Here is a 26,595-nt window from a genome sequence, read left to right as displayed (position 1 = left end):
TGCTGCAAAGCAAGTCTCAAAATACACAGCAAACAACAAACAAACAAAAAAAAACTACTGCAATCCCAATCCTCTGTTCCAGGCTGGGATGTCAGTTTGGCTTTTCATAAAACAAATAACCCTCAATAATCCTGGGTAGAGATCATTCTCCCAAATGACACAATACTCCGTAGCAGGGGGTTTTGCCTGTGGTTAAATCCTAAAAGAAGGCACTCCACATCTCTTCTACCCCTCAGTAAAGCACTTGGACAAATAGTCTGTCTCTTTTGCAGGGCTTGGCAAAAGAGAGAGAGAGAAGAAAAAAAAAACTCCTAAGTAACTAACAGGAGTGGCCTAGTGGTTAGGGTGGTGGACTTTGGTCCTGGGGAACTGAGGAACTGAGTTTGATTCCCACTTCAGGCACAGGCAGCTCCTTGTGACTCTGGGCAAGTCACTTAACCCTCCATTGCCCCATGTAAGCCGCATTGAGCCTGCCATGAGTGGGAAAGCGCGGGGTACAAATGTAACAAAAAAAAAAAAAAAACCCTTTTCCCTTCTTCTGAGGGCAATCCTATCTTCCTCAAAATAAACTCTTAACAGAGCCTCAAGCACTACCCACTGATTATCGTTCCCAAAGTTCAGCTCAAAGCTCAGAAATAGCTCATTTCACAGTTCACACAAGTTTATTTTATAGCTCTAAACTGGTCAATGGCTTTTCACTTCATTTGCAAACAGCTACAGCATACTATAATGCTGGGCTGGTTCCACCTCCCTCGCACCAGTTAATACTTACACTGGTCCTCCCACAGGACTTTGTGAAAGCAAAAAAAAAAACAAAAAAAAAACACCACAGAATTCTCTAGTCACTGAACCTCCCCACAGTTGGATGTTATTCAGTCTCCGGAGGTATTTCCATTCTCTCTTCTCCCTCAAGCATGGATGCCTCTGGAGGGAGCACTGATTGATCAAACCACTCCATCTCCGTCTACTCACTTCCTACTTCCTCTCTCTTATTAGTCTCTGGTACCCCTCCCCCTCCCAGCTGCAGGAGTATCCATATTGTACTGTTTAGTTAGCCAAGGTGCGCCTGGGCTAAATCAGGATCCTGGTCTGGCTGCAAGGATTGCCTCTGAAATTGCATGGCGTCTGCCTGTTTGGGACACTTCTCTTCCTCTTGCCAGGCCAGGTTTTCCCTCCCCCTCCAAAACCTATGCTGTGGCCGGGGATCTTACAGATGGGAACTTTCCCTGCTCTGCCTGCCAGCTTTAGGTAAAGCTCTCAGTCATTACAAGGTGAATAACTTTGCTTTCTCTGAGGACAAGCACACCTTCCTATTCTCACAGCTGGGAATCCCTAATCAGGCTCATCAAAAACAACAAAGCTAGGACATAGGGCCTTGAAACGCTGAGGTCTAAAAATTAAATTTATTTATTTATTTGGTGCATTTTTACCCCACATTTTCCCACATAAGCAGGCGCAATGCGGCTTACATTAAGTCAGGTCTAAACATTAATTAACCTGAAACTATATACATACTAGCTGTGAAGGTGCAGCTCGAAAAAGAAAACAGGGCCTAGGAGGGTGGAGTTGGATTCTAAACACCAAACAAATTCTGCAGAACTGCATGCCTGAACCGGCTGTCACGTTGGATATCTTGCTCAAGGGAGTAGCGAGATGTGAATGTGTGGACAGTTGACCACATTGCAGTCTTGCAAATCTCCCCTGTAGAAGCTGACCTCGTGGGCCACCAACACAGCAATGGCTCGGACATTATGAGCTTTGACATGACCCTCAAGAATCAGCCCAGCCTGGGCATGTGAAGGCGATGCAATCTGCTAGCCAACTGGAAATGATGCATTTGCCGACAAGATACCCTCATCCGATTTGGGTTAAAACAAACAAAAAGCTGGGTGGACTGTCTATGGGCTTTAGTTCACTCCAGATACAAGGCTAAGGCTCACTTTCAGTGTAAGGTATGCAGTACACTCACACTAGGATGGGTATGTGGTTTTAGAAAAAATGACTGATTAAGATGGAATGCCGACACTACGTTAGGAAGAAACTTGGGTGTATACAGAGAGCTACTCTGTAATGGTGAAATTTAATATAAGGTGGATAAGCTACTAGAGCTTGGAGCTCACTGACCCTGCGAGCTGAACTGACTACCACCAAGAACACAACTTTCCAGGTCAAATATTTGAGATGACAGGAACCAGGTGGCTCAAAAGGAGCTTTCATCAGCTGGGAGAGGACAATGCTGAGATATTATGACACAACTGGAGGTTTGATGGGGGGCTTTAACAACAAACCTCTCATGAAGTGAACAACTAGAGGCCGTACAGAGATGGACTTGCCTCCTACACGGTGATAAGCACCAACTGTACTGAGATGAACTCTTAAACAGTTAGTTTTCAAAACAGACTCAGAAAGGTGTAGGAGGTACTCAAGCAGTTTTTGTGTAGGGCACAAGAAGAGATCTAGGGCACTGCGCTCACACCAGACAGCAAACCTCCTTCACTTAAATAAGTAACACCTCTTGTTGGAACCTTTTCTGGAAGCCACAAGATGCAACACACACCCTTCGACAAATTCAAGGTTTTGAATTATACATTCTCAACATCCAAGCCGTGAGGGCCAGGGATTGGGAGGCTGAGCTGCAGAAGGGGAACCCTCATGCATGGTGAGGGATGGAAAACATTCCAATCTCCATGGATCCTTGGAGGATAACTCCAGAAGAAAAGAAAACCATATCTGCCTCAGTCAGTAAGGATCATGGTTCCTTGATCTCTCTTGACTTTCAGCGACTTCTCTATGAGGGGTATTGGAAGACACACATACAGAAGACCTTCCCCCCAATGGTGGAGAAAAGCATCAGACACGTCTGCCGTGTGATCCGAGCCTGGAGCAGAACTGAGGGACATTGTTGAGATGAGCAGCAACATGATCTACTGAGGGGGTGTCCCATGATTGGAAGAGAGACCACTCATGTAGTTGCAACACCCTGCTCAATCTGTCCGCCAGGCAGGTAGGTGGCTTGGAGGAATGATTCCATGAAGGAAGGGCCACTGCCACATCCCCACTGCTTCCCGACACAAGTGGTAGGATCCCGTGCAATCCTACTGGTTTACATAGAACACTGCAACCTGATTGTCTGTTGAGATAACAATAATCTGATTCTGCAGCCAATCTCTGAAAGCCTTTAGAGAGTTACAGATGGCCCTGAGCTCAAGAAGGTTGATATGAAGCAGAGTCTCCTGAGCAGACCACATGCCTTCAGTGTGAAGCCCATCTACATGAGCTCCCCATCCCAGGATGGATGCATCCATTGTCAACACCTTCTGAGGTGGAATTTGGAATGGTAAGTCCTAGAGTCAAATTTGACCAGACTGTCCACCAGAGAAGGGTATGAGTCAACTTTGGGGGAATCTGGATGACATTCGCTAGATTATAGGTACTTAAGATGAGAATCAAGGTGAACTCAAATAACGGAAAGTGTTTACTGGGGGAATCAAAGTGTCAAAAAGCAAAAGTGGAGCAGTTGGAATTGAAAGATGACCAGTCAGCCAGCAAGCAAGCAAGCACAAGGCGGTGATCCGTAAACCATTTGGCAATCATGCACAAACAAAACTGAAGGGGCGGCAAATAGATGTTGAGAGGACTGACCTTTTAGAGCAATAGGATGCCATTGGCATACATTTGAAAAGAAACAGAAAACTCTCAAATAAGAGCAGCGAGAGGGCTTAGGCAAATATTAAATAAGAGGACAAAAAATAGCACGTTGAGGTACACCACATAATAAATATTTTTCAGACGTAGCAACATGATTAAATATAACGTGAAAATGGCAGCCCATTAGGAAAGAATGAAACCATTTTAAAACAATGCCAGAAATTTCCAAAGATTCTAATTGTGAAAGTAACAGAGAATGACCTACCAAATCAAATGCTGCTGAAAGATCAAGTGAAATAGCTAACATCAGATAATGACTGTCTAAATGAGACCTTACCTCACTCAGAACAGAAGCCAAAATAGTTTCAGTACTACAAGTAGTCCTAAAACCCAACTTCCTAGGATGTAACACCAATTTTTGCTCTATAAATGTGTTAAGTTGAAGGAAAACAGCTTTTTCCACTATCTTTGAGTTGAAGCACAAATTCAAAACAGGCTTATAATTAATAGGAAGAGATGGACCAAGAATAAGCTTTTTCAAGATTGGCTTAATAGAAGCTACTTTCCAATTTGAAGAAAATGACTGAGTGCTAGACTAGAATTTATGAATCTAATAAATAAGGGAGTAATTGTAAGTTGGTCAATTTAATCCAGGAAGATGGGATCAGGTTTAAGGGACAGAAAATGATTCTTAGAGAAATCAAAATCTTACCCAAGGTAACAAGGTTCTCAGGGTGAAACGAATCCCATTTTTGAGAAGGGAAAATTAGGTTCTTACCTTGGTAATTTTCTTATCAGTTAATGAATCCATTAACTGATGGGTTGTATCCGCCTACCAGCAGGTGGAGATAGAGAACACTGAAAGACACAGTGACTCTGGACGGCCAGCCCCTTCTGCCTCAGTTTATGACATTTCCAAAGCAGAGTGAGTTAGAAAGGCAACATAACATAAACTTTACTCACAGTGAACAAACGCCCCAGAACCGGAGCAATAACCAAACAAAGGAGGGACGATCTCAACCTCCTGCAAAAGAACAGCATGTAGAAACTCTGAGAACTTGTCTTCAACTCCTCCCGAGGAGCTACAATACCTGCATGAAAGATCTGAACAAAAAAAACAGTCAGACAGGGAGGGATCATGGATTCATCTGCTGTGACTAAAGGAAAGAAAATTACCAAGGTAAGAACCTAATTTTCCCTTCCCTGTCATCAATAGCAGATGAATCCATTAACTGATGGGATGTACAAAAGCACTCCCTACGTAGGGTGGGACCAGGCAACTCCGCAAGTATTTGCGCACCAAAATGCGCATCCAGCTTCGCTACATCATTTAGCCTGTAATGCCGTACAAACGAGAGCTGAGAAGCCCAAGTAGCCGCACGACAGCTCTCATGAAGAGAAAGAACACCCGTTTCAGCCCAAGAGGAGGAAATCGCTCTCACGGAATGCGCTTTAAATGCTTCAGGAGGAGACCGTCCTAAAAGCAGATACGCAGAAAAAATGACTTCCCTGAGCCAACGGGCTATAGTGGCCTTAGACGCTGGACCCCCATGGCGAGCACATGTCAGCAATACAAAAAGGTAACCAGAAGTCCTGAAGTCATTTTACATGTGTAGATACTGCAACAGGGCCCTACGTACATCCAAAAGACACAATTGCCCAAAGGAATCCGAAAAGTCCTCCCTAGAAAGGGAAGGTAGAAAAATGGGTTGGTTCAGGAGAAACACTGAAACCACCTTAGGCAAGAAAGAAGGCACTGTACGTACCGTTACTCCGAGCACTGTAGAAAAGGATCCCGAGAGGAAAGCGCCTGACGCTCAGATACGTGTCTAGCCGATGTCATGGCCACCAAAAGGACTATCTTGAGAGTCACATCCTTCCCCGAAGCTCGCTTAAGTGGCTCAAAAGGTGAACACTGAAGAGCCTTAAATACCAGCCTCAGGTTCCAGGCCGGACACGGCAATCACACAGGAGGAGGACAAGCCGAAGCGCCCCTCTGAAAAACGGACAACGTCCGGAAGAGCAGCAAGGGACAAGTCAGAGACCTTCCCTCGGAGCATGCCAACGCTGCCACTTGATCCCGAAGGGAATTGTAAGCCATGCCTTTTTGTAAGCCGTCCTGCAAAAAATCCAGGACCGATAAGACTGTAGCTCACGTGGGTGTGATCGCTTTTGAAACACACCACGTCTCAAACTTGCGCCAGATCCAAGCAAAAGCTGCGGAAGAAGACCGCTTGCAGCCTGCAAGAGAGTGGAGATGACCTTGTTAGAGTAGACCTAGTCTCTCAATTGCGCCCTCTCAAGAGCCAGGCCGTAAGACCAAATCAGCAGGGATCCTCCATATTCACTGGACCCTGAACCAACAGGCTCGGCGCCAGAGGCAAAGGGAGCCTCCACCAGCATCCGACGGAGATCCGCATACCACGGATGCCTTGGCCAATCCGGAGCGATGAGAATCACCAATCCTCGGTGCAGTCGAATCCGCAGAAGGAATTGCCCTATCAAGGCCCAAGGCGGGAACACATATAAGAGGCCCGAGGGCCAGGGTTGAGCCAGAGCCTCCAACCCGCCGAACGAGGATCTCTCCCTCTGCTGAAAAAGCGAGGAACTTGGAGTTTGCACTAGTCGCCCTTAGATCCAAATCGGGAGTCCCCCATTTGGCACATATCCGAAGAAAAACTTCTTCTGCTAGTTCCCATTCCACCGGGTCAATTTGATATCTGCAGAGAAAAAAACTGCTTGCACGTTGCTCGACCTGCTATGTGAGTAGTGGACAGCAGAAGCCAGTGGAACACGGCCCATAGGAAAATCTGAGCAGCCTCTGCGGCCAGGGCCCTGCACCGAGTGCCGCCCTGACGATTGATGTAGTCCGCTGCTGTCGTATTGTCCGACAGCACCCGGACAGGAAGCCCCTTCAGAGTCTTGTGGAAGACCAGCAGAGCCTGAAATACCGCTCTCAGTTCCAAGCGATTGATGGACTATCCCGCTTCCACGGGTGTCCACTGACCCTGAGCATAGCTTCCCCGGCAATGAGCTCCTCAGCCCAAAAGGCTGGCATCCGTTATCACCAGGCACCAAGAAGGAAGAGCGAGCGGCATTCCCTGTCGCTGCCTCCAGTCGAAGATCCACCAATCCATACTGTGCTGGGCTGCAGGGAACCACGTGAGTCTGCGCTGGAATTCCTGGGAAATCGGAGACCATGGCTGAAACAGAGCAATCTGCAGCGGCCTCATGAGAGCTCTTGCCCAGGGAACCACCTCCATGGTGGCCGTCATCGACCCCAGGAGATGAACAAAGTTCCAAGCTCGAGGGCGAGGCATCCGCAGGAGCAGACGGACCTGATTCTGAAGCTTGCATCGCCTGTGGTCGAGGAGAAATACGAACCCTGAGGCCGTGTCGAACCGGACCCCCAATACTCGAAAGCCTGAGAGGGGGTCAGGTGACTTTTGGGCAAATTGATCACCCAGACCAGAATCTGACGAACCATTATACCTCTGGTCGGGGTGAGACTGCTTTCATCTGCCGAATCCGCCCTGATGAGCCAGACGTCAAGATACGGGTGAACTCTGACACTCTCTCGCCTGAGAAAGGCAGCTACCACCACCATCACCTTGGAAAAGGTACGGGGAGCTGAGGCTAGGTCGAAAGACAAGGCCCGACACTGGAAAAGTTGGCCCAAAACCGCCAAGCGGGGAAACTGCTGATGCGGAGGACAAACAGGAATGTGCAAATACGCTTTCTTGAGGTCCAGAGACGTAAGAAACTCTCCTGGCTGAACCGTCGCAATGACGGAGCGCAGGGCTTCATGCGAACATGTCGCACTCTTATGGCCTCATTGACTCTTCATAAGTCGAGGATCGGTCTGAAAGACCCGCCTTTTCGAGGGACCACAAAATAAATAGAGCAGCAACAGCAGCTGTATTCGGCGGGAGGCACCAGAACAACCGCTCCGAGCTGCAGCAAGACTTGCAAGGTCTCCTCTACCGCCGCCCGGTAGACAGCAGCGCCGCATCGGGACTCCATAAAAACGTCTCTCACCAGGGCATTGAATACCAATCGGCAGCCTTCTCTGATCAGGCCCAGGACCCACTGATCCAAAGAAATCTAGGTCCACTCCTCAATGAAGAGGGAAAGAAAACCCCTACTGCAGGAATCAACGAGAGAACCGGCGTCCCATCATTGTGGAGGACGCCCCTGAATTCCTGGCCGTTGGCCAGCCGCTATGGAACGAGTGTCCGAGCAAAAGGAGTTCCTTTGCCGAAAACGGGTATGTAAAGAAAACCCAGCAAAGCGCCCCGGGCGAAACCCACGAGCTTCGCAGAAACGTGGCCTGGAAGAGGAGGGAAAAACAGAGCTTTTGGAAGAAGGCTGCAGCCTATCCTCAGGTAACCGCTGGGACTTGGAATCCCCTAGGTCTACCACAATCTTCTCCAATTCCTCACCAAATAACAGAAGGCCCCAAAGGGTAACCTCACCAGCCTCTGCTTAGAGGCCATGTCAGTGGCCCAATGCTGCAACGAAAGAAGGCGGCGGGCAGCAACTGCCACAGACATCTGCCTAGCCGTAGCTCTGAGCAGATCATAAAGGGCATCAGTCCCACAAGCAGGGCAGACTCCATACGCAGGACAACCTCAGAAAGGGAACCCGCACCATCCTCGGGCAAAACACCCGCCTGCTGTAACTAGGAAGACAGGCACGGGCTGCACAGGCACTGCAAATCGTCGCCCTTAAGGAAAGGCCCAAGATGTAAAAGGGCTGCTTCAGTGGGGATTCTAGCCGTCGGTCCTGCATATCTTTCAAAGCGACCCCTCCCTTCACCAGGACAGTGGTCTTTAAAGTCACAGCTGTGACCAACGCATCCACTTTAGGCATCCCAAAAGGGGCCAAGTGATCCTCACTCAGAGGGTAAAGCTGACCCATAGCCCTGGCAACCTTAAAAGGCCCATCAGGTACAGACCATTGAGCAGAAATACGCTCTTGGATGGAGTCATGCACAGGCAAAGCCTGAGAAGGCTTCTTAGTACTAGCCATCCTAAGATTAACAGAGGAGGTATCACCCTCGGCCGGATCTTCAATAGAAAGGGCCAGCAAGGCGTCAGAAATGAGTCATGGCAGCTCGTCGTGGTAGAACATCTGTACCGCTTTAGGATCATCCAAATCCTGTGGCAAACCGGAGCCCTCACCTGGATCATCTGTCCATGAGGGCCTACCAGACTCCTCAGACACCCCACAGCCTGCCAGAGGGGGAAAAGGGAGATGCGCCACCCTCAGACGGGGAATTTACCAGTCTACATTTAGTGTCAGTCTAACGCTCGGGGGAAGAAGGAAACTCCGCAGCCAACACTGGGCTATCAAAACCTGGAGGGAATCCAGTCCGCAACGCAGTGTCAGACGCCTCCAGTAGAGTCCTTTTTAATATAAAGGCCTTATGCATCAGCGACCTAAATTCAGGGGAGAAAAACTCACCCTGGCCCTCTGCCCCCGAATTAGGAGAAGCGGAGGAAGGAGCTCCTCTAGTATCCTCGGAACGAGGCGTCCCCCTGCACTCCGACTCCTCCGAAACCATGAGGGCCGAGTCACGCGGCGCAGTCAAAATGGCGCCCGCTGCCAGCTCCATCGAGCTGGAAGAATCACCGCTCGCCATGCCCATACTAGCACGAGTGTCTAAGGAGCACGTACTGCAAAGCCCCGCTGCTGACCTGTGTTTACCACAGCTGGAGCAGCGCTTAACGCCTTTAGTAGCCATTGCCCGACTGGACGGAAATATAGAAATAAAATGGCGGCTTCGCACCAAAACTTACCCCGCACAGAAAGCTGTCCGCGGGAACCTCCCTGGAGGAGCTGGGCACCACTCTCACCTCAGAAGACCGAGTCAACGAGCTCCGGTCAAGCTGCACAGAACCAGAAACTCTGGAGAAAGCCTCGGAACAGCAACGCTGATAAAGCGCGCACTTTTTTTTTTTTTTAATACTGTGAGGAAAGTTGGAGGCAGGCAGCAAACGAGGGACTCCGGGAGGATGGGGGTATGGGGTAAGGCAGGGACAGGGAACAAAACCAAGTATGCCTTCAAAGTGGGCACCACCAGCCACAACACCCTCGCTCTACTGGCAAAGCACAGGAGCCTCCCCAAGCAGAAATCCAGGAGCTGCTAAAGCGACATCCACACCTGCTGGGAGATAGAGATATACTGAGGCAGAAGGGGCTGGCCGTCCAGAGTCACTGTGTCTTTCAGTGTTCTCTATCTCCACCTGCTGGTAGGCGGATACAACCCATCAGTTAATGGATTCATCTGCTGTTGATGACAAGGAAATAAACGTTGATGAAGCCGACAAATCCAGAAACTCTACCTCAGAGAAGCTGACAACCAGAACATCAAAAATTCTTTAATAAACAATTTTTTAGACTTCAAAAGAATGACAGTTCAAAAGAGCTATCGGTAAACAGAAGGCCTGAGGATTCTTGGAGGGTATGTCAAGTGGAACTGAGACTAAACATCATGATGGTCTATTATCAGGTCGCAAATGAACAGGTCTATCCCACCAGAGAACTGGGATGAAACAGAGAATAAATAGGAATATTGCAGAAATGGTATTAGCCTCACAGTGAAAGACAGTACAAAGAAGAAAGCAAATCTATGTAGGATAAATTTTAGAGGGCGTGGGACGCTGTTAAGGATCATTTTATAATCCTTAACCGGAAATAGGCTTACGTAGTGGGTCATGTGACCTGATGTGTCCCGGTATGCAGGGAGAAGCAGTGAGTGATTTAGAATCAGTCAGATGCCAGCACCTGAAACGAAGGCACAAAATTCAATCACACAACAGCAGTCAGAAGAGAAAATAGATGCCACTAAGACTCATAATTTTATAAACCTTAACTGGAAATAGGCTTACGTAGTGGGGAACGTGACCCGATGCTTTCCAATATGCAGGGAGAAGCGGGAGCTTGGCATAATCAGAGGCCAATGAGTGATGATAGAATCAATCAGAAGCCAGCACTAGAAAGAGAGGCACAAAATGATATCACACAGCAGAAGTCAGAGGTGAGATGAGGCCAAATGGCACGCGATACTGGTAGTGGTGTTTCCCTACATGGAATCGAAGATACTTCCTGTCACTGGGAAGTACTGAAATGTGGGTATAGACATCCTTTAAATTTAAGTCCAGAGAACATAGCCAATCATTTTCCCGAATCATGGGGAGAAGGGTACCCAGAGAAATCATTCTGAACTTTACTTTGACCAGGAATTTGTTCAGGGACCTTAAGGTCTAGGATGGGACAGAATCCTCCCCATTTTCTTGGGCACGAGGAAGTACCTGGAATCAGTGGCGTAGCTAGGGTAGTTGACACCCGGGGCCGGTCATTTTTTAACCCCCCCCCCCCCCCTCCAAAATCTAGTACTAGGCATGCCGAGAATACAAAACACTCAGGACCTATAGAGCAATTCTACCATACCATAAGCAGTCATTTCTACGAATCACACAAGGAAAAGGAAAGAATCTTAAACACTACAGTGAGCACTAGAACATCAATTCACTTATTGTAAAACGAAACCAGACAGAATAGTACAGATGTTGATCCTGCACAGTCAATGCCAACTGAAAGCCATGTCTTTTTCACACACACAGATACACTCTTGTGCTAACAGCTGGTTTAAACAACTGACTGCTTGATTCTTCCTCTGATGCTATGTGGCAAGATCAGCAATTTACTTTACAAGCCTAACTACTGCATACCTGAACATTTGAAATGAATGTGGAAACAGAATGCTAGTGATTTCTTAGCAGCATAGGTTCAGGTACTCTAAGCTGTGTGAACTGGTGATTGAAGAAGTTTGTTACACTAAAAACAGCTAGCAGGAATCTGAATATTTGGCATTGTTGTTATCAAACTGCTGAATATTATGAGACTCTGCAGGAGTTGCAACCTAGAATTGTTGTTGAAACAGCATTTATTCACAATAAAGCAGACAGATTTTTAAAAATGCAAAGCTTCAATAAGTGAAATACAGCTTGCATTTATCAGAAACAAAGTTTAAAAGCTTTTGTGACTGCATGTGAAAGTGAGAAGTTCTATTCACTTCCCTAAGTTGTAAATCTTGAATGACTGTTTTATTGTTGTCCAGGAAACAGAGCTGCAAAGGTGTGTGGGGGGGGGGGGGGGGGGGGGAAGTACACCTGTTCCTCAGCTCAGGGTTTTAACTTTTACATTTAATTGCAGGTAGGCACCCCCACCCCCCATCTGGGCTCCGCTCCCGCTGCTCTCACCCTACCTTTAAATAAAAATCAGTGAAGCGGTGGCAGGCAGGCAGCACCTCCGTCTACCCTGCTTGTAAACGAAGTAGATCATCTCGTGGAGCCTTCCCTCACTCTGTCCCGCCCCACCCTCGCAGAAATAGGAAGTTAGAGGAGGGCGGGACAGAGTGAGGGAAGGCTCCACGAGATGATCTACTTCGTTTACAAGCAGGGTAGACGGAGGTGCTGCCTGCCTGCCACCGCTTCACTGATTTTTATTTAAAGGTAGGGTGGGAGCAGCGGGAGCGGAGCACCCCCCACCTGCTGACACCCGGGGCGGACCGCCCCCACTGCCCCGCCCTTGCTACGCCACTGCCTGGAATAGACTCCCTTCCTTTCTTCCCCAGGTGGCATGGGGTCGACCTCTCTGGCCTGCAGAAGGGTGGAGATCTCTTCTACAAGTACCTGCTTGTGCTCAGAGGTGATATAAGGTGCTCTCGGTGGGCAATTTTGTGGTCTTTGACACCAATTCAGGGCGTTATTGAGTGACTATTTGAAGAACACACTGATCGGAAGTTACAAGGGACCATCTAAGCTGGTAAATATTCAACCTCCCCCCTACCTATAAGCCGTCCAGGACGGTTACTTGTAGTGCAGCTATGCTTTTCTGGAGCCAGTCAACAACCTGTTCCCTGCTTTGACTGGGGACCAAGCTGGGGCTTCTGGAGGCGGGGTGGGAGAGGTCTGGGATACTGGGCCTAGGAAGCCTGGGCAGAACGAGGAGGCAGCAGAGAGTAGTAGTAGCCTTTGAGAGTAGTAGGGTCGCCGCCTAAGCCCAGTCAAAAATCTTCTAGTGGAAGATGAAACAGATGGCTGATGTCGAGATAAAGTTTGGATGGTGTCAGTATGCTTTTTAATGAGGTCAGCAACCTCTTCCACCTTATCACCAAACAGGCTGTTCCCTGGGAACAGCACGTCTGCAAGTCTCTCCTGAACCACTGGTCAGAGGTCAGAGACACACAGCCATGAGAGCCTGCGAATCCCCAAACCCTTGGCAGAATATCTGGACACAATGTCAGAAGTATCATAAGCGCCTATGGTCAGATACATTCAACACGCCATTTGCTTAATGGCCAGCTGGTGAAGCTCTGCAGCCTGCTCCTGAGGGAATCCGCAAGAATCGGTGTACTGCTAACCAAAGACTCCAAGTTTAGGCTCATGCAGAGCTGGTAGGACTAGATACAGCCAACGGGCAACGAGGCCTGAAAAGTTATTTATATATTTATTCATGAAACTTATATCCCGAAATAGACTCAAGTTCAATGTGGCTTACAAACAATAAAGTAAAACATAATAATGTACAGAACACAACACAAATTACAATAACTTCAAGAAGCAAATTAATACATGTGCAGTAAGTAACCAGGGATTTAGACTATCTCAAGGACAAACAAATAATTAAGGATGGATAGGTGAGAGATTAATTAGGCAGGACTTGATGGGAAATGAGATTAACAAAAAGGGTGTGGGTAAAATTCAAATAGAGTTCTTTGTGTTCAGAAAGGCCAGATTGAAGAAATCAATGCTCCCCATATCATATTTGAACCATCCTATAGTCTGAATGCTCTAGTCCACGGATAGGCAACCTGCCACCTGCCATTAAATTTTATGTGGCCCATGAGAGCACAGGAAATATACACAGAAATGTCATTAACCAATGTTTTGGTTATTTAAACACTATATTTTTCAAGTATCTTCAAAATAGCCACTATAGTAGTTTGTTTTCATCAGTTTTAGTTAATTTAATTATCACAGGTCTATAGAGCTCTGTGCATTTCTGTTTCCAATATTATGTAATGTTGTGACCTGCCAGGGATAGTACCGACCTTGATGCATCCTTCTGGGTGTAAGTTTGCCCACCCCTGCTCTAGTCTCTCCTCACAGTCCAGTTCCTTTCCCTGCCTTATCATCCAACCACTCATCCCCTCTGCACTTACTCCTTCTCTGCCTCCATCACATCTTCCAATGCATTAACTTCTCCTTCCTCATCCTCTTCTTTTGCTTCTCCCTCCCTTCTGCACATGCTCTCTCCCCTTTTCCCTCCACTCTCTCCATTCTTTTCTATCTGCCCAATCCTCTCCTCTCATCCCCCCCACCTGATAACCTTCTTTACTCCCTTCTTCCCCAATCCCTAAGCTAATTTTCTACTCCTCCTTCCTTAACACCATCCCCAACCAACCAAGCTGATCCTCTCCTCTCCAAACTCCATGCTCATTCTCTCTTTTCCTCAAACATCCTCCGTCCAGGGCCAATCCTCTTGCTTGGTGAACAGAAGCAACAATGCAGCTCTTCATTCAGCTGCTCCTGTCACCTGAGCCAGGCTTACAGTTCGACTGTACATGACACACAGTGTTACACAGTTAAGTCTGTTCTGAGTTGTTGGAGGAAACAAATGTGGCATGATATCCTACACTTCCTGTTGCGACATCTCCGCTCTAGCCAAGGTAGAATGCATTGGCTATCTAGCCTCCGCCTCCTCCTGGTGTGCCACACTACTGTGAGTATTCCTCTCAGAGTGGGGCATTCCATGTCAGAGACCAGGTCTTGCAGAAATCAAGAGACCCTGATCCAAACCATGCCCCAAAAAGCAGTTTACTGTACACAGTGGGTAACACCAACAGTCATATATAAATCACAATGCAGCAACAAAACATGAGTGAATCATAAAAGGACCAGTGCACTTTCCTACATCTCCCTCCTTTCTCTCCTCACGTGTCTACCCTATTGGAGAAGTTGCTTATTCATGATAATGCATACAATGTTCCTGAAATCACCGAATCATTGAGCTGCACAGGAATCATCTTGTGTGGGGTGATACTATGATATTGTGTTTTCGATAACAAGGGACAGACATTAAAAAAAAGTACAAGAACAAACACATTTCTCTTACTGAATAGGTGGAAACAAGGAGTCTTCCTCTGAAATAAATACAAACGGATCTTCTTTGAATCCAAACATCTTCATTCTCTTAGATGGAGGAGGTCTAGATATTAACAACATGTTTGTTAACAATGGTAGCAAATGAGACAAAATGACTGAGTTTATTCCTCCTGTACTATAAACCCTCACGGTAATCTTCAAAACCATGCAGACAAGTCTGTGGGTACTTTAACCTATGGGCTTTGCCCCAATTATTGCCATTGTCCCTCTGAAAATAGCCCAGGAGAAAAAGTATCTATAGATTTGCCTGCTTTTTCTGCATGTCCTTTTCCCATGAAAAACAGGCACAGCTTTGAAAATACGGAACTACATGCACTGATGCCTCCTTTAACCTAGCTCTGTCCTAGGAATGATTCCATGAAAACATGGGTTAAAGTACAAGCATTGCCGAACATAACACATTTTCAAACACTAGATGCAAATTAAGTGGCCATAAGACTATGCATTGCAAATTCACATATAACCTTTTTCAAAAAAAATTATGCAAATAATTGTTAGCCAGACAGGAGTATCTAAAGGTAGCAGAAAAGCAGTGTGTAAAATTGCAAGGGCAAAAAGTCCATTTTTACAAAAGTAAATAAGAGCGGATGGAGAGGCCAATATGGGTTTTCAAAGTAGCCAAAAAGGTAAGGGAGAAAACTTGGCATTCATAAATTAAAACAAATCACAGAAAAAGGGAAACGGGCAACAATATCTTAAGAAAGTAAGAAAAGCTGGGAGAGTAGTCAGGAAATATGTAAATGGAAGAGAAAACATTGGTTAATAAAATGGTTCTATGAATATACATTCAACAAAATGGTAATCAAATGTCACAAAAAAGTCATATTTAACACTTTATAGTACTAAATTACTGCATAATTCAAGACTATTTTCAGTTTAGGAGGCTTTTGAACACTTTTTTTTATTACATAAGTTTGTTTTAGCAAGGAATTATGCTTGTTGCTTTTGCAACCCAGGTTGTTTGTATGCAATATGGAGGAAGCCAGTCGGCGAGCTGAGCATGCGTAGAACAGTCAATCACTAAGCATGACTGCTCTGCAAATACTACAGACAGCTCTCTGTAGCTCCTCAGTACCCCTCCAATCTCATCTCTCCCTACACTTCTCCCCAGGAACTTTCTTCACTGGGTAAATCTCTCTTACCTGCACCCTTCTCCTCCACCGCGAACTCCTTTTATCTTGCTGCACCATATGCCCAGAATAGACTTCCTGAGCTGGTATGTCAAGCTCCATCTCTGGCCATCTTCAAATCTAGGCTAAAAGCCCACCTTTTTGATGCTGCTTTTAACTCCTAACCCTTACTCACTTGCTCAGTACCCTTATTTTATCTCCACCTTAGTAATTCCCTTATCTCTTATTTGTCTTGTTTGTCCTAATTAGATTGTGGGGATCTCCAGTCTTGAAGGGACTGTCTCTTCATGTTCAAATGTACAGCGCTGCGTACGTCTAGTAGCGCTATAGGAATGACAAGTTGTAGTAGTAGTCATACACACAGACAAGCTGTGCGTATGAAAGCCAGCGTAGCTTTCCTTTTTTTTTTTTCAAAAATGATGCTGGGGGGCGCAGTCCGCTGATGCCAGGAGCCTGTACTATCTTGCCTGGGGGCAGATCCCTAAACTCCACAGAGCAAGTGAAGAAAACGTGTTTCTCTCAAGACTGGAGATCCCCACTCTCGGGTTCTCACTCATGCTCCAGGGTTCTCTTCTCTGCTGTCCCCGTATCCTTGCCAGGGGGCAGCACAAGAACTCCTCCTGCAGCTCACCCTCCCTCTGGAATTCATTTACTGCCAGAGCTCCTGGCAAGGGGAGCCTCAACCCAGCTGCTGGAGGGCATTGCCCAGGCAGGAGCTCTGCAGCGGGTCCTTCTCTTGCAGGAATGTCAGAGGAGACAGCTGTGGAGTATTTGCTATGAAGAACTGTCAGAACCGACAGCTCCAGATCTTCTGTCAAAATTTCTATGGTAAAGGTAGGGGCTGCTTGTGTGCGTCGTTCAGCAAATGGCTGTGCATTGCTTTGCATGCACATTTGTATAGTAATTAGCTTATTATGATACCTTTGCATTCCTTTTTCATTAGTTGCACCTGTGACGGGAAAAGAGCTTGGAGAACCCTTCTGAATGTCTGGCTATACTCCTTGCTCGCTAAACCGGCTAGAACCAGTTTAAAGACCACGTTGTTGGCTCGTTAGGTTCTGTGCATCTGGACCTGGGTCAGAAACTGGTTGAGTGGCAGGCAACAAAGGGTAGTGGTTAATGGCATTCATTCTGAGGAAAGCAATGTTATCAGTGGTATACACAGAGATCAGTCCTTGGTCCTTCCCCTACCCTCCATCCCCCCAATTTTTTGTAAGTGATACGGCAGAAGGGCAACTGGGGAAATGTTTTCCAAACCTAAAAAGGCAAACCTAACAAGTGATCTAGCCAAGCTCAAACTAAGATTTAATGCTAAAAAAAAAATGCAGGTCATGTATTTGTATTGCAAAAGCCCAAGAAGGCAGTAGAATAAAGGGATAAAAGCCCTCCGTGCAACAATCATATAGGATGTTCTTAAAGTTGCCAAACAGGCAGATAAGGAGGCAGCAAAACCTAGGATAATTGGATGCACAGGGAAGAAGAACCAGTAGAAAAAAAAAAAAAAAAAGAGGTGATAATTCCTCTGTATAAGCCTGTTGCAACACCTCATGGAGAATACTGTGAACTGTTCTGGAGACGACACCTTCAAATGGATAGAAACAGGGCTGGTCCAAGGGTATCCGATGCCTTAGGTAAACCTTCAAGGGACTGCTCCTCTCACACAGTGTCTAGAACAGTGTTTGTCAATTTTAGTTTGGCCATGATCCCATGAAAGCTCGCGAAGGAGTGATGGATGTGTATAATGACCCCCCAGTAGAAGCAGTAGACACTAGGGTGGTATCCAAATTCAAGAAAACATGTGACTAGCACAGAGAGGAAGGAATTGTAGAGCTTAGGAGTTGATGCAGATGAGACCCCCAACTTAAGACTACCTGGAGATTCTGGGTCTTATGAAAATACTAGTAAAACAGGCCCGTTTCTGACACAAATGAAACAGGCGCTAGCAAGGTTTTCCTCGGAGTGTGTATGTTTGAGAGAGTATGTGTGAGATTGACTGTGTGTGTGTGTGTGTGAGAGAGAGTGAGAGAACGTGCGAGTGTGTGTGTGACAGAGCGAGAGAGTGAGACTGCTGGGTGCAAGTGTGTCTCCTCTGTCCCCCCTCCAGCCACCCAGCGATTCTCCTCTCTCCCCTGCTCCCCCTACAGACACCCAGCGATTCTACTTTTTCCCTTGCCCCCCTCCAGCCACCCACCGATGCTCTTCTCTCCCCTGCCCCCCCCCTCCAGCCACCCAGCGAGTCTCCTCTGTCCCCTGCTCCCCCCTCCAGCCACCCAGTGATTCTCCTGTGTCCCCTGCCCCCCTCCAGCCACCCAGCGATTCTCCTTTTTCCCTTGCCTCCCCCTCCAGCCACCCAGCGAATCTCCTCTCCCCCCCTGCCCCTCCAGCCACCCAGCGATTCTCCTGTGTCCCCTGCCCCCCCCCTCCAGCCACCCAGCGATTCTCCTCTCTCCCCTGCCCCCCCTCCAGCCACCCAGCGATTGTCTTATCTCCCCTGCCCCCCTCCAGCCACTCCTCCACTTTAATCAGCATAAATTAAATTCCCCCCATGTGCTACAGAAAAGCACCAAGTACATCCTATATAATAAAACGCACTTCCAAAGTTCTGAAGCTGAGAAAGTGAAGCCTTGAAGCATTCGTGCGCTCTGTAAGGCTCCATCTCTTCAACTGGTGACACGTAGTTTCAGAAAGTTGCAGGAATGCTTCAAGGCTTCACTTTCTCGGCTTCAGAACGCTGGAGGTGCGTTTTATTATTTAGGATGCCAACGGGGTATTTATATCAGTGATTAGTGGTCAAACCTTAACTCATTGTAATAAATTAAAATTTAGCCAGACTGTTTACAATTTCCTGTTTCAGCCATGTAATCTTTATAAAGTACTGCATTTCAAAAGACAACATATCAAGTTCCATGTTCCTGACCAACTACTTCCAATGAGCAAAATAAATGTAAGCAAATGCTTACTAGCACACTCTGCTTTCTTTAAGCACTGTATTGCCTGGGCATATTTTCAAAGCACTTAGCCTTCCAAAGTTCCATAGAAACCTATGGAACATTGGAAGGCTAAGTGCTTTGAAAATATGCCTCTTAGTTTGTCAAACTTATTAAAATGCATAGTTTGTTGATTTGATGTTAACATACTTCTGAGAAAACAAAGTCAGACGTCATGTCTGAAACACAAAAAAAATCTCTTGCTACAGAAATTAGCAGAGTATAATCTTACCACAGCTTCATTATCAAAGAGAAGTAAAGCCAAAGACTATCACTTACCCACATACCCCATCCTTTTTACTTGAATCACCATCCAAGTTTGCCTTCTCTTGGGCTTCTTCAGACTTGATTGCTAACTCTTCAGTGATGATTTTTTCTGCTGCTGTCTGCGCATATGTTGTATCTGCAGCAAGTGGCTTCCGCAGCAGCTATTGCAGAGAAAAGAATCACAAATCACACGGAAAAGCTAGGAGTGATAAAAGACCCTTCTGCTTAAATACCATGCTACTGCTCTCAACAAAGTCTTGTGTATGCAATCTGTCCCTAAAATCGAGTGTAATACCAGAAGACTGGAGGGTAGCCAATGTTACTCCGATTTTTAAGAAAGGTTCCAGAGGAGATCCGGGAAATTATAGACCGGTGAGTCTGACGTCGGTGCCGGGCAAGATGGTGGAGGCTATTATTAAGAATAAAATTGCAGAGCATATACAAAAACATGGACTGATGAGACAAAGTCAGCACGGATTTAGTGAAGGGAAGTCTTGCCTCACCAATCTAATGCATTTTTTTTGAGGGGGTAAGCAAACATGTGGACAATGGGGAGCCGGTTGATATTGTATATCTGGATTTTCAGAAGGCGTTTGACAAAGTGTCCGCACGAAAGACTCCTGAAGAAATTGCAGAGTCATGGAATCGGAGGTAGGGTATTATTATGGATTAAGAACTGGTTGAAAGATAGGAAGCAGAGAGTAGGATTGCGTGGCCAGTATTCTCAGTGGAGGAGGGTAGTTAGTGGGGTCCCGCAGGGGTCTGTGCTGGGTCCGTTGCTTTTTAATGTATTTATAAATGACCTAGAGATGGGAATAACTAGTGAGGTAATTAAATTCGCCGATGACACAAAATTATTCAGGGTCGTCAAGTCGCAGGAGGAATGTGAACGATTACAGGAGGACCTTGCGAGACTGGGAGAATGGGCGTGCAAGTGGCAGATGAAGTTCAATGTTGACAAGTGCAAAGTGATGCATGTGGGTAAGAGGAACCCGAATTATAGCTACGTCTTGCAAGGTTCCGCGTTAGGAGTTACGGATCAAGAAAGGGATCTGGGTGTCGTCGTCGATGATACGCTGAAACCTTCTGCTCAGTGTGCTGCTGCGGCTAGGAAAGCGAATAGAATGTTGGGTGTTATTAGGAAGGGTATGGAGTCCAGGTGTGCGGATGTTATAATGCCGTTGTATCGCTCCATGGTGCGACCGCACCTGGAGTATTGTGTTCAGTACTGGTCTCCGTATCTCAAAAAAGATATAGTAGAATTGGAAAAGGTACAGCGAAGGGCGACGAAAATGATAGTGGGGATGGGACAACTTTCCTATGAAGAGAGGCTGAGAAGGCTAGGGCTTTTCAGCTTGGAGAAGAGACGGCTGAGGGGAGATATGATAGAAGTGTATAAAATAATGAGTGGAATGGATCGGGTGGATGTGAAGCGACTGTTCACGCTATCCAAAAATACTAGGACTAGAGGGCATGAGTTGAAGCTACAGTGTGGTAAATTTAAAACGAATCGGAGAAAATTTTTCTTCACCCAACGTGTAATTAGACTCTGGAATTCATTGCCGGAGAACGTGGTACGGGCGGTTAGCTTGACGGAGTTTAAAAAGGGGTTAGATAGATTCCTAAAGGACAAGTCCATAGACCGCTATTAAATGGACTTGGAAAAATTCCGCATTTTTAGGTATAACTTGTCTGGAATGTTTTTACGTTTGGGGAGCGTGCCAGGTGCCCTTGACCTGGATTGGCCACTGTCAGTGACAGGATGCTGGGCTAGATGGACCTTTGGTCTTTCCCAGTATGGCACTACTTATGTACTTATGTACTTATGTACTTATGTAGCATGTTTTAAAGAAGGAATCCAGGATTCATCAACACAGAAATACAGGAAAACTGAGTTTTAGGGACTGTCAAATTCTCAATTGCTGATCCAGGTGACACTTAAAATATATCAAGCTGTAGTTTGCAAATTTTAATGCCTATTTAGAGCAAATTAGATTTTTTTGCAAGTGTTCATAAAAAAAAAAAAAAAAAACTAAGCACAACTGTCCAATAGAGGTCACTGTAAAGTGAGGTTACTAACCTGTAGCAGGTATTCTCCGAGGACAGCAGGCTGATTGTTCTCACGATTGGGTGACATCCACGGCAGCCCCAGGATCGGAAGATCTTCCTAGCAACAGAAGTTTGCTAGCTCTCGCGAGATCCGCAAGCATCTCGCATATGCGACCGTCTTCCCGCCCGCTACAGCGTGCTCCTCAGTCCAGTATAAAGCAAAGACAAGGGAAGACACAACTCCAAAGGGGAGGAGGGCGGGATTGTGAGAACAATGAGCCTGCTGTCCTCGGAGAATACCTGCTACAGGTTAGTAACCTCGCTTTCTCCGAAGACAAGCAGGCTGCTTGTTCTCACTGATGGGGTATCCCTAGCCCCCAGGCTCACTCAAAACAACAAACATTGGTCAACTGGGCCTCGCAACGATGAGGACATAACTGAGGTTGACCTATAACCATAACCAAATAACTGAGAGTGCAGCCTGGAACAGAATAAAAATGGGCCTAGGGGGGGTGGAGTTGGATTCTAAACCCCAAACAGATTCTGCAGCACCGACTGCCCGAACTGACTGTCACGTCAGGTATCCTGCTGTAGGCAGTAATGAGATGTGAATGTGTGGACAAGATGACAGACCTTGCAAACCTCTTCAATAGTGGCTGACTTCAAGTGGGCCACTGACACTGCCATGGCTCGAACACTATGAGCCGTGACATGAACCTCAAGAGTCAACCCAGCTTGAGTGTAAGTGAAGGAGCTGCAATCTGCTAGCCAATTTGAGATGGTGCGTTTCCCGACAGCCACTCCCCTTCTATTGGGGTCGAAAGAAACAAACAATTGGGCGGACTGTCTGTGGGGCTGTGTCCGCTCCAGATAGAAGGCCAATGCTCGCTTGCAGTCCAATGTGTGCAACTGACGTTCAGCAGGGCGGGTATGAGGACGGGGAAAGAATGCTGACAAGACAATTGACTGGTTCAGATAGAACTCCGACACCACCTTTGGCAAGAACTTAGGGTGAGTGCGGAGGACTACTCTGTTATGATGAAATTTGGTATAAGGAGCATGAGTTACTAAGGCTTGAAGCTCACTGACTCTACGAGGTGAAGTGACTGCCACCAAGAAAATGACCTTCCAGGTCAAGTACTTCAGATGGCAAGAATTCAGTGGCTGAAAAGGAGGTTTCATCAGCTGGGTGGGAACGACATTGAGATCCCATGACACTGAAGGAGGCTTGATAGGGGGCTTTGACAAAAGCAAACCTCTCATGAAGCGAACAACTAAAGGCCGTCCCGAGATAGGCTTACCCTCTACACGGTAATGAAAAGCACTAATTGCGCTAAGATGAACTCTGTGTTACAGAGTTGGTCTTAAGACCAGCCTCAGACAAGTGCAGAAGGTATTCAAGCAGGGTCTGTGCAGGACAAGAACGAGGATCTAGGGCCTGGCTGTCACACCAGACGGCAAACCTCTTCCACTTGGAAGCATAACACCTCTTCGTGGAATCTTTCCTGGAAGCAAGACTCTGGAGACACCCTCAGAAAGACCCAAGGAGGCAAAGTCTACGCTCTCAACATCCAGGCCATGACAGCCAGGGACTGGAGGTTGGAATGCAGAAGCGTCCCCTCGTTCTGAGTTATGAGGGTTGGAAAACACTCCAATCTCCACGGTTCTTCGGAGGACAACTCCAGAAGAAGAGGGAACCAGATCTGTCGCGGCCAGAATGGAGTGATCAGAATCATGGTTCCATGGTCCTGCTTGAGTTTCAGCAAAGTCTTCCCTACCAAGGGTATGTGAGGATACGCGTACAGGAGGCCCTTCCCCCAATGCAGGAAAAAGGCATCAGACACTAGTCTGTCGTGGGCCTGAAGTCTGGAACAGAACTGAAGGACCTTGTGATTGGTCTGAGTGGCAAAAAGATCCACCAAGGGGGTGCCCCACATTTGAAAGATCTTGCGAACTACTCTCGAATTGAGAGACCACTCGTGAGGTTGCATTATCCTGCTCAACCTGTCGGCCACACTGTTGTTTACGCCTGCCAGGTACGTGGCTTGGAGAAGCATGCCATGACGGCAAGCCCAAAGCCACATCCCGACGGCTTCCTGACACAGGGGGCAAGATCCGGTGCCCCCCTGCTTGTTGATGTAATACATGGCAACCTGATTGTCTGTCTGAATTTGGATAATTTGGTTGGATAGCCGATCTCTGAAAGCCTTTAGTGCGTTCCAGACTGCTCGTAACTCCAGGAGGTTGATCTGAAAACCTGTCTCCTGGAGGGACCAACATCCCTGGGTGTGAAGCCCATCGACATGAGCTCCCCACCCCAGGAGAGATGCATCCGTAGTCAGCACTTTTTGCGGCTGAGGAATTTGAAAGGGACGTCCCAAGGTCAAATTGAAGCGAATCGTCCACCAATGTAGGGATCTGAGAAAAACTGTAGACAGCTGGATCACGTCTTCTAGTTCCCCCGCAGCTTGATACCACTGGGAAGCTAGAGTTCATTGAGCAGATCTCATATGACGACGAGCCATGGGAGTCACGTGGACTGTGGAGGCCATGTGGCCGAGCAATCTCAACATCTGCCGAGCTGCGATCCGCTGAGACGCTCGTACCCAGGAGACCAGGGACAAAAGATTGTCCGTCCTGGCCTCGTGGAGGTAGGCATGAGCCGTCTAGGAGTCCAGCAGAGCTCCTATGAATTCTAGTCTTTGAACTGGAAGAAGGTGGGACTGGATAATTTATCACAAACCCCAGTAGCTCAAGGAGTTGAATAGTCACCTGCATGGACTGTAGAGCTCCTGCCTCCGATGTGTTCTTTACCAGCCAATCGTCGAGATAAGGGAACACATGTACTTCCCAGTCTGCCTAGAGATGCTGCCACTCCAGCCAAGCGTTTCGTGAACACCCTGGGTGCAGAGGCGAGACCAACGGGTAGTACACAGTACTGAAAATATCCCAGCCCTTCTTAGTTTGTCAAATTTATTAAAATGCATAGTTTGTTGATTTGATGTTAACATACTTCTGAGAAAACTGAAAGTCAGACGTCATGTCTGAAACACAAAAAAAATCTCTTGCTACAGAAATTAGCAGAGTATAATCTTACCACAGCTTCATTATCAAAGAGAAGTAAAGCCAAAGACTATCACTTACCCACATACCCCATCCTTTTTACTTGAATCCCAGCCCTTCTTGCCCCGGTGGCACGGGCTCGACCGCATTGACGCTGAGAAGGGCGGAGATTTCCTCTGCAAGTACCTGCTTGTGCTGGAAGCTGAAAGACTGAGCCCCCATAGGACAATTTGGAGGTTTTGAGATCAAATTGAGGGCGTATCCTAGCCGGACTATTTGGAGAACCCACTTGTCGGAGGTTATAAGAGGCCACCTTTGGTGGAAAAACTTTAACCTCCCTCCGACCGGCAAGTCGTCCGACACAGACACTTTTATCTCAGCTATGCTCGCCTGGAGCCAGTCAAAAGCCCATCCCTGGCTTTTGCTGGGGAGCTGCAGGGGCCTGTTGAGGTGCACGCTGTTGACGAGAACGAGCGCACTGGGGCTTAGCTTGAGCAGGCTGGCGGGAAGGTGGATTGTACCTACGCCTATTAGAAGCATAGGGAACATTCCTCCTCCCCCCCATAAAAACGTCTACCTGAAGAGGTAGATGCTGAAGGCATCCCGTGGGAGAGCTTGTTGAATGCGGTGTCCCGCTGGTGGAGCTGTTCTACCACCTGTTCGACGTGCTCACCAAAAATGTTATCCCCCCCGACAAGGAGCATCCGCAATCCACTGCTGGAATCTATTCTCCAGGTCAGAGGCACGCAGCCATGAGAGTCTGCGCATCGCTATACCCTGAGCAGCGGCCCTGGACGCTACATCAAAAGTGTCGTAGGCACCCCTGGACAGGAATTTCCTACACGCCTTTAGCTGACTGACCACCTCCTGAAAAGGCTTGGCCTGCTCTGATGGGAGTTTATCGACCAAGTCCGCCAGTTGCCGCACATTGTTCTGCATGTGTATGCTCGTGTAGAGCTGGTAGGATTGAATCTTGGACACGAGCATAGCAGAATGGTAGGCCTTCCTCCCCAAAAGAGTCAAGAGTCTTAGATTCACGGCCCGGGGGCGCTGAGGCGCAATCTCTACTACTCGTGGCTATTTGAGAGCCGAGTCCACAACTCCAAAGTCATGAGGCAACTGGGTCCTCATCAACTCCGGGTCCCCAAGGACTCGATACTGGGACTCAAACTTTTTGGGAATGTGGAGGTTACTTAACGGTTTCGCCCAGTTCGCCATTAATGTCTGCTTCAGGACATTAAGAAGGGGAACAGTGGACTCCTCCTTAGGTGGTGAAGGATAGTCCAGAACCTCGAACATCTCAGCCCTGGGCTCATCCTCAGTAAGCACTAGGAAGGGAATGGCCATAGACATTTCCCGGACAAAGGAAGAGAAAGACAGACTCTCAGGGGAAGAAAGCTTTCTCTCTGGCGAAGGGGTGGGATCGGGAGACCACAGGACTCCTCGTCAGAGAAATACCTCTCTCTCTCCTCCGCCTCCCACGAGGCCTCACCATCGGTATCGGACACAAGTTCATGAACCAGTCCGAAGCCAAGCCCGTCTCGACGCCGAGGAACCCGGTCCCCTACGGCGGTGTCGAGAAGAAGACTCCCGCACCGGCGGCGACGAAGCTCCCTCCAGCGACTTCGGCGGGGAGTCCTCCTGGGTGGTAGCAGGTGCCGATACTGCAAGCGGTACCGGTGTCGCAGTCCGCACCACGGGCGGAGAGCCAACTGCCACGTGGCTCAACGGTACCGCCAGCGCAGGCACCGGCGGTACCTGAGCAGAAGAACGCAGCAGCCTTTCCAGGATACCTGGAAGGATGGCCTCGAGGCGCTCGTCCAGAGTGGCTGTCGAGGAAGACAGTGGGGCCGGTACCGGCGACGAGCTGAGGAACTGTCTGGGGCATGGAGGCAGTACCGGGCTGTCTGGAGCAGAGCGCATCGACACCTCTTGTATGGAGGGCGAGCGGTCCTTCCAGCGTCGACGCTTCATGGGTACCAAATCCCTCGGTGTCCCAGAGCTCTCGGTACCATGGCGGGAAGGTGACCGATGACGGTGCTTCTTCGCCTTCGCGCGAAGCACGGCATCAGCACCTCCCAGTCCTGAAGAGGACGACGTCGAATCCAGATGTCTCCTCGGGGCCGGGTCCGAGGATGGTCGGTCCAGGGGCCTGCACAGCAGGAACCCTCGAGGCAGGTGGAGACCCACTCGATGGCTCACTGCTACCAGCGTGGG

At 47.8% G+C, this 26,595-nt stretch overlaps 1 protein-coding gene across 2 annotated transcripts in view; it reads right to left on the bottom strand.

Annotated features, from left to right (window-relative positions):
- LOC115474227 (tRNA (cytosine(34)-C(5))-methyltransferase-like) overlaps positions 1-26,595 on the bottom strand; it is a 358,438-nt gene that overhangs the window by 121,496 nt on the left and 210,347 nt on the right. For both annotated transcript variants that reach the window (XM_030209615.1, XM_030209607.1), the window contains exons 13-14: positions 19,279-19,427; positions 14,833-14,925 (exon numbers count right to left, since the gene is read on the bottom strand). In XM_030209615.1, the coding sequence (XP_030065475.1) occupies positions 14,833-14,925; positions 19,279-19,427 (242 nt within the window). The remainder of the gene's footprint in view (positions 1-14,832; positions 14,926-19,278; positions 19,428-26,595) is intronic.

This window comes from Microcaecilia unicolor, chromosome 1 (assembly GCF_901765095.1).
Source record: "Microcaecilia unicolor chromosome 1, aMicUni1.1, whole genome shotgun sequence".
Lineage (NCBI taxonomy): Eukaryota > Metazoa > Chordata > Amphibia > Gymnophiona > Siphonopidae > Microcaecilia > Microcaecilia unicolor.
Note: the sequence above shows the minus strand (reverse complement) of the source record. Positions and strands in the feature narration are given on the sequence as shown.